The sequence below is a fragment of the Hemitrygon akajei genome, chromosome 28 (genome assembly GCF_048418815.1).
Source record: "Hemitrygon akajei chromosome 28, sHemAka1.3, whole genome shotgun sequence".
NCBI lineage: Eukaryota > Metazoa > Chordata > Chondrichthyes > Myliobatiformes > Dasyatidae > Hemitrygon > Hemitrygon akajei.
In genome coordinates, this window is record NC_133151.1 from 22,126,004 (window position 1) to 22,134,749 (window position 8,746).

Sequence of the window (8,746 nt, forward strand, 5' to 3'; positions counted from 1 at the left end):
GTTGTGTGCCCCCTTGGACCTCTGGATTAGGTTTGAGGGTAGGCCTGGTGGATGTATGAGAGAATCTCGCCCAGGCCACCCAGCCAGGGTGGATCAGGCCCGCCGTGTTTATCCCAGGGAGCAGAAAAAAATGAGAGGCGTGTAATTCTGCAAGTTGTGGGTATTTTCGACCTTGTTACTTGGCTTTATTTTGACCATTTGGGGAATAGAATGTTCTGAGGCCTAGTAATCAGGCTTTACCTCCAAGTACAGTTCAACTTCCCTACTCTAAATTTACACCTGTCTTTATTTTGCCTCTGTGTGCCTGGGATTGCATGGGTTAAATTAACAGTGTTTACTGCAGTACAAACTAGTGATTAATGTTGGGCAGATTGATCCATGATTCCAAAACGCAAAAATCTCTGAAATCCAGAATTTATTGTACTGACATTACGTCACAAATGGGTAATTTTATCCAGGATTAAATGGCTTGTCTAATGAAGAGTGTTTCATGTCACTAGGCCTCTATTCACTGGAAATTCAAAGAAAGAAGGGTTACTGAATTGAAACCTATCAAATAGTGAAAGGGCTTGAGTGAGTGGATGTGGAGAGCACTTTTCCTGTGGTAGGAGTGTCTGTAACCAGACCACCTGGTTTCAAAATAGAGGGGCATCCTTTTAGAGTGGAGTTGAGGAGGAATTTCTTCAGCCAGAGAGTGGTGAATCGGTGGAATTTGTGTCCACAGGCAGCTGTAGAGGCCAAATCACTGGATATAGGCAGAGATTGGGGCTGAGGAAAAATTGATCAGTGATGATGAAATGGCAGAGCAGGCTCGATGGGCCAAATGGCTGAATTCTGCTCCTAAATCTGATGGTCTTATGGACTCACTTAGAGACTAAAATTCTCCCAGAGACTGTTGATCTCAACTTTGACTCAACCCAGCACCTGAGGCTCCAGATTACTTATATAAGGAATACAGTTCTTTGTTCTCAGATTAAAGGAATATGATCTCATTTCCATCCTGAATGCTTGTCACCTCACTCTGATCAACAGACACAAAATACTGCAGGAAGTCAGCAGGCCGGGCAGCATCTATGGGAAAGAGTAATGAGTCGATGCTTCAGGCTGAGAACCTTCACCAAGGAGAGATCTGATGGAAGGGTCTCAGGACGAAGTGTTGACTGTTTACTCTTTTCCATAAAGGCTGCCTGTCCTGCTGAGTTCCTACAGCATTTTGTATGTTTTGCTTTGGATTTCTAGCATCAGCAGATTCTCTGGTGTTTGTGATTTATGCCTCATTCTGAGGGTATTTTCCTCAGTTATGGAGATCTCATTCAGGGGAAAGATCCTCCTTGCCTACTGTCTGTCACATCCTGAAAGAATCTAACAGATTTCCTCATTTTCTCATTAACTGCAGGAATACAGACCCAGCCCACTCACTCTCCTCTCACATAACCAACCCTCCATCCTTGGAACCAGCCCGGTCAGTGTGGGGAACAGTCACTGCGCTCTCTCTATTGCAGGGATATCCTTCCTGAGGAAGTGTGACCAAACCCGGACACTATATTCAAGGTGTGCTCTCACCAGGGCCCTATAGACTCCCAGTGAGACATCTGTACCCCTCTTCTCCACTCCTCCTGGATCGCAGGACAAAATACTGTTTGCCTCTCTCATTACTTGTTGTATCTGCATGTTAACTCAAGTGATTTGTTTACAAGGACGCCCAGGTCTCTCTGACCATCTCCATGTGGAAATAACTCTTACAGTTTGTTCCTGGGAATGGGTGATCTCACATTTCCCCACATTCTGTTCCATCTGCCCCATCCTCAACCATTTACTCTCCTGTCTACATTCCCCAAACCTTCTCTGCCACAGCAACAGACGTAGTCACTGAGTTATGCAGCACAGAAACAGGCCCTTCAGCCCAACACATCCATGCTGACCAAGCGGTCAAACAAAACCATTGTCAGTTACCTGAATTTGGCCCATGTCCCTGTGAAACTTCCCTCTCCACAGTCCAAGAGATTTGGCAACTGTGCCCCCCTATACCATCACTGGAGGTAGTTTGTTCCATGTAAACAGCACATTCTGTGAACAAAACCTGCTCCTCAGGGTCCCAGTTAAATCTTTCCTCTCGCACTTTATACCTGTAATCTCTAGCTTCCAACTCCATGACCCTGGAGATAACAGATTCACTATTGTCCGTATCAATGTCTACCATTATTTTATCAGCTTCTGTAATGTCACATACACTCTGATGAGAATGTTCCAGCCTATCCGGCCTCCTGTTAAATCCCTTTTGCTCCCTCTCCAGTTTAATGTCACCCTCTCACCACAGGGCAACTATAACTGTACGCCGTGCTCCAAGAGTAGTTTCCCCAAGGCTGGTAGAGCTGTAATGTGACGTTACGGTACAGTGTCCAATACTCTCACGATTAATGCAAGTGTGGCAAACACCTTCTTCACCGTCCTGCCTACCTGTGTTTACACTTTGAAGGAATTCGATATCTGCACTCCGATATCTCTCTGTTTTACAGCACTCCCAGGGACCGAACATTCCCCACGGCAGTTCTGCCCTGGTTCGTCAATGACAATGGAACATCTCTTGTTCTTGTTTGCAGACTCGAAGGGCCGAATGGACTACTTCTGCACCTATTTTCTATGTTTCTATCTCACATTTATCTGTCATTCCTCAAATCAGTGACCTCATTGATCACCGTCCTGTTGTATTGCTGGTTACATTTTTTCTCACTTTACTGATATCTGCATATTTGCTGAGCCGGGCATTGACATTGTCAGCCGAGTCTTTAATGAATGAACTGCAGCAGCAGACCTGACTCAGCTCGCAGGCTTTTCCTTGCAGCGATACACGCACAGTGCTGGAGGAACTCAGCAGGCCAGGCAGCATCTGTGAGAAACAGTAAACAGCCGACGTTTCAGGCCGAGACCCTCCAGAATCTGAACAATGTTTGGTTTTCCTTCGATCCTTTCCTTCGTGAATGGATAACATAACCCATCCTCCAATCCTCTGCCACTACTCCTGCCCGAGAAACGCGCAGAGAGACAGAGGCGGGGAGCGGAGGGGACAGAGTCAGAGAGACAGACAGGGCCGAGAGCGGCCTCACATCTTCCAGCTCCGTCTTCACTTTACTACACCCGGCAATTTCCAACGGTTTATCCGAAACACAGAGCTCCAGAGAGGGGAAAGAAACTCCCTCACACACCACGAACACAGTGAAGGATTTGTAGGAATTTACTGGCTGTCGGACTTCATGCAATCAGTATACAGTGTGATTGGCGCAGGATTAATTTCAAATCGCCCGCCAATTTCAGAGCACCCAGCAACGGTGCTTGATTACTTTTTTTATATTATTTACCATTAATTGCATCACGGATTCTACAATTTCAGTTTCATTTAATATATAATTCCCTCAGTGAAGATTTAAATGGCTGATTACAGAATCGTTTCTCTGAATGAGGGAACTGATTTCTGTCCGAGACGGACGAGGGGATGATGATCGATCTTAATGCATTCAGAGCTTCTGCCGTAATCACCGACTGAAAAGGCAGAATCGCAAACATATTTCAAGCATAAAGGATTAATCTGCTTCAAAAGTAACTCAGCAAAATATATCGATAAAAATAATTAAAGGGTTGTGGACACGGCTCCGTTTGTGAGGCGGTGGGTGGCTCTTAGAAGAGCCTTTGTGTTGTCGGGAGGAAGTGGGAGTTTTTCAGCCGCCGAAGCCATAGAGAGTGCGGCCCTGGCGTTTCAGAGCGTACACCACATCCATGGCAGTGACCGTCTTGCGCTTGGCGTGTTCAGTGTAGGTGACCGCATCCCGGATCACATTCTCCAGGAAAACCTTCAGCACCCCGCGGGTCTCCTCGTAGATCAAACCCGAGATCCGCTTGACGCCACCACGGCGAGCCAGACGGCGGATGGCCGGTTTGGTGATGCCCTGGATGTTATCACGGAGCACTTTACGGTGCCGCTTGGCTCCGCCTTTGCCCAGTCCTTTGCCTCCTTTCCCTCTGCCAGACATGATGCTGCTTCACTCAGGTCGCTGCTCACTGACAAACCGACTGCTGCTGTCTCCTTTTATACACAACGCCCCGACCTGCCCGAGAAACGCGCAGAGAGACAGAGGCGGGGAGGGGAGGAGACAGAGTCAGAGTGACGGACAGAGCCGAGAGCGGCCTCTCATCGTCCAGCACCGCCTTCACTTTACCACACCCGCCAATTTCCAACGGTTTATCCGACAAAAAGCGCTCCAGCGAAATAAACTCCCTCACACACCACGTACAGACAGGAGGATTTCTGGAAATTTGCCGATTCTCCTGCTTTAAATTATAGGAAGTGCTTTTCCATTCCGCAAATCCCCGAGGACCTCAGTCTGTCCCTCCCCGACCCCATGACCAGTGCGAGCGCCCTCACACACAGCAGTTGGTGGGCGAGGGTGCAGTCACTTCCAGAGATGAGAGGGTTAATTCATCAGAACAATTGTTCCTCTGGGTCGCGAGGGAAATGAAAGTCCAGTCACATAAAGGAACAGGATACATAGGCAGATAGAAGGATATATAGACCGCGCTTCTGGCGCCTTCTAAAGCCCAGGTAAAGGGGTGGCTGAGGAGCTGGTGCGAGGTTGGTAGGGCTTCTGGTACAAGGATCATTTGCCTCTCGAAATGAAGGTGAGACAGGTCCAGTGAGGAGGGGAGTCAATATGTTTACTGGAAGCTTCTTCGTGCTACACGGAAAGGTTTAAACGAGCAGGTATGAGGTCCTACAAATTGATTTTGAAAGGTTAAAACAGCAGGACTTCCAGGATTATAATTACAAAATTATGACCCAAACCATGTGGTTGTGTGGTGAGAAATTGATATTTCGTGCAGTTTAATATGTTGCTGAGGAACTGATGCAGGAGGGAGGGCTTCAGATTCATGGATCAATGGGCTCCCTTCCAGGCAGGTGGGGGACCGGGACAAACAAGACCATTTTCATCTGGACCGGAGGGGAACCAATATCCTCACCAGGAGGTTTGATGGTGTCACTTGGCGGAATTTGCACTGGAGTAGCGAGTGGGAGAATGCATGTATGACAAGACAGTCTGCAAAGAACGAGAGCCAATGTCAGGCCAATGGTGGAACTGATGGGATGAAATGAGGTTATTTAAACATTAGGAGTATGTGTCAGATGGACAGGGCTGGCAGCTCAACATTCCTGGGTTTGATTGTTTTACATGTCAGTGGGGGGAAGGGGGTTAAAAGGTGCAAAGATTACACAACTGGGAATGTCACAGCAAACTGGAGGGTTCATTTACAAAGGCAAACTTCAGTTACACTGACGGGATTATTGAATTGCCCCTCCCCAGTAACAAGTGGGGGACTTTATCTTCCATTGAATTGACTGCAACTTGCTTATTGCTAAGATATTCCAGACTGGTTCAGCGAATCTGAGGAGTGTTTGAAACATTATGTAGAGCCCAATCAGAGTTCAGAACAGACGGGAATTAGTTTCTCAGAAATGAACCAGGCCATCTGACAGCTGAGAGTCAGTGAATATTTTGGGATCTTATATTTCTCTTACCTATGAGTAAGAATAAAATTAGATCTTGTATGAAGGTACTAAATCACAGGAGGGCAAGTTAGAATGCAGTAAGACAGAAGCCAAGGGGCATTGATTGGGAGCAGCCACTGTTAGACAAGTCCAGGCCTGACATGTGGGAGTTGTTTAAAGACCAGCAGATCCGAGTCGATATTGAGGTACAGGATTCATGCACACTTGGAAAGGCATGGCTTGCTTAGGGACAATCAGCATGGTTTTGTGTGGGCAGATCATACTTGACAAAATTGATCGAGGGTTTGGTGGTGGTGATACAGGTTATAAGATACAGGAGTAGAATTAGGCCATTTGGCCCATCGAGTCTGCTCTGTCTTTTCATCTTGGCTGATACATCTTTCCTCTCAGCCCCAATCTCCTGCCTTCTCCCTGTATCCCTTCATGCACTGACCAATCAAGAACCAATCAACCTCCACCTTAAATACCTAAAATCTTGGCCTCCACAGCTGCCACCTGTGGCAATGAATTCCACAAATTCACCACTCTCTGAAGAAATTCATCCTCATCTCCATTCTAAAAGGATGCCCCTCTATTTGCGCCCGTGTCCTCTGGTCTTAGACACTCCCATCCTCTCCATATCAACTTTATCAAGGCCGCTCAACATTCGATAGGTTTCAATTCGTCATCCCTCATTATTCTAACCTCCAGGGAATAAAGGCCCAGAGCTATCAAACACTCTTCATATGACGCTGTTTAATCCTGGAATCATTTTTGAGAATCTTGTTTGAAACCCATCCAGTTTCAGCTCATCCTTCTGAAGATAAAGGGCCCATAACTGCTCCCAATACTCCAAGTGAGACCTCACCAGTACTTGATAAAGTCTCAACATTGCATTCTTGCTTTTATATTCTAGTCCTCTTGAAATGAATGCTAACATCATATTTGCCTTCCTCACTACAGGCTCGACCTGCAAATTAACCTTTAGAGAATCCAGCACAGTGACTCAAAAATCCCTTTGCACCGTAATTTTTGTATCTTCTCACCATTTAGAAAATAGATTGTTACGAATGTGGAGCAAATCTGATGGGCAGAAGGTTCCAGAATCGCCAATGCCCGCACCCCCCCCCACCTTGAGAATTGCAAGATTGCTATTATTTCGGGTCTGAAACCCAGGGGATGAGAGAGATACATAGCATGTCAGGAAATGAGAGGAAGAGATGCAGAATACACAACCAGGTGGAATGTCTCCTGACATAAGCGGAACGGAACCACTGATTACTGCCATTGTCTCTTGGAGAAGGAATTGTGTATTGAGTACTGTACTATTCATTGAAACCCCTCAGGGGACAAATAGAGTGGTCTGGTTGAGGGATTGCATCATCCCAACCTGATTGATCTGAGACCCCGTGAGTAAGGATAAAAGAGGGGTCTGGGGAACACCCCTTTAGACGCACCAGGAGAAACGCTAGAATTCCCGTGACAGCGTTTTATAGCGAAAGCCGGTGGGAGCTCGTGTGCGTCCTCCCTTGCCGGGGTGGCGGGCTCACCACGGAAGAACGGTTTAGCTAAAGGAGAGGTCACAATTGAACGGCCACGACAACGAGACACCTGATGGATCGAAATCATAAAGGAAGGTTGGCAAAACCCGTAGCGGTAAATGTTCCCATTCTCTTTCTCTCTCTCTCTCTCTCCCTCTCCAACAAGTGCAACACAGCGACAACCAAAAGACGGCAGCTTGTGTGAACTGCACTGAACTTTATATTTCCATCGGACAATACATTATCCCCTCGACAAAGATAGAGCTTATTTCTTATTGATTATTATTACACCCGCACTTTTAGGTTTAGTATTGACGACGTATATTATCTGTATATTTGCATTGATATTATTTTTGTGTATTTTTACTAATAAATACTGTTAAGAATAGTATCATTCGACTTCAACGGACGTCTCTATCTTTGCTGGTAAGTCACCCAGTTACGGGGTTCTTAACAAGATTAATAGCAGTGACATGTTCTTTCCATTTCTGGATGATTGACTAAATTGTACACCAAGGATATTCAGTGACTTGGAAATCTTCTTGTAACCATCTCCTGACCTGTGCTCTTCAAGAAGCTTTTTTGCAGAGCTGCTTGTAGTGTTCTTTTGTCTTCATGGTGTAGTGTTTGCCAGGATACTGACTACCTGTATACTGTGTATTATTACTACTATCAACTGAAACAGCTTGACTGCACATGGTGATCTCCATTTAACTGATAATCTAACTCCTAAAACCAATTGGCTACACCAGTGATGATTTGATGTGTCATATTAAAGGGGGAGAATACTTACACAGGCAATTATTTTATGTATTATATTTGTAATTAATTTAGAGCACTTTGTAGAGATCTCTTTTCACTTTGACACGAGTTTTTTTTTAAACCGCTGATCAGTATCAAAAAAAGCCAAATTCAAGCCACTATGATTCAATGTTGTAATGAAATAAAATATGGAAAGTTCCAAGAGGCGGGAATACTTCTTAATAGGCACTTTACATGTAGGGACAGTGATGGTGAAAGGGGAGGGAAAGAAGACACAGGGAGGAGTGGTCTCAAGATCCTCAGGTGTTCCTCCCGATGGGATAAAACACAAATGGGGAAATATCAAAGAGAGATGAGAATCGAAATGTGATTGTCATGAGAGATTTAATCAGAAGCAGATTGGAGTACTGCTGCATCGAGTAACTTTGCTCTGTGAGCTGCAACAACCACGATCTGCTGGTGGCAGCTCATTCCAATTGAGTTCCCCATTCACATACCGTCTTACAGCTGTCTTAACTGGTGATGGGGTGGTAATGGGACAAGCTCCCACTTCCCATTAAATGCTGCCAATGGTGTGTGCCTCAAATTGCCTCTGTTAACCAAATCCAGCTCCAGGCTTTTATATATGGCTTAGCTACTAAGCCCAAAGAACTAGTGACAGTGGACAGTAGCAAATGGGTTTACTGGCATCATATAACTAACTGCTATGGGCAGATGGGGCTTTCACCCACGATTGGCAGCTCATCTAGTGGAAGGAAAATTCTGATCTGAAACCTCTACTGGCTCGTGGCTCGACCCATTCATGGGGAAGGCTTCGGGAGTAAACCCCGAGGAACAATCCAGAGCTGGATTCCCTGTCAGTCCGATATTCAATGCAGACTGGCAATCCTGTGACACCGTTGGTGCC

The 8,746-nt window shown here is 45.8% G+C and overlaps 2 protein-coding genes across 2 annotated transcripts in view; one reads left to right on the top strand and one right to left on the bottom strand.

Moving 5' to 3' along the window:
- The window catches only part of LOC140717767 (histone H4), a 95,596-nt gene extending 89,010 nt beyond the window's left edge, over positions 1-6,586 (top strand). Inside the window, exon 4 of the transcript XR_012096598.1 lies at positions 6,500-6,586. The gene's annotated coding sequence lies outside the window, so the exon portion shown is untranslated. The remainder of the gene's footprint in view (positions 1-6,499) is intronic.
- On the bottom strand, positions 3,408-4,025 carry LOC140717527 (histone H4). The gene has a single exon (XM_073031102.1). It carries the CDS (start codon positions 4,023-4,025, stop codon positions 3,714-3,716), a length of 312 nt encoding a protein of 103 aa, XP_072887203.1. The 3' UTR covers positions 3,408-3,713.
- Positions 6,587-8,746: the final 2,160 nt, after the last annotated feature.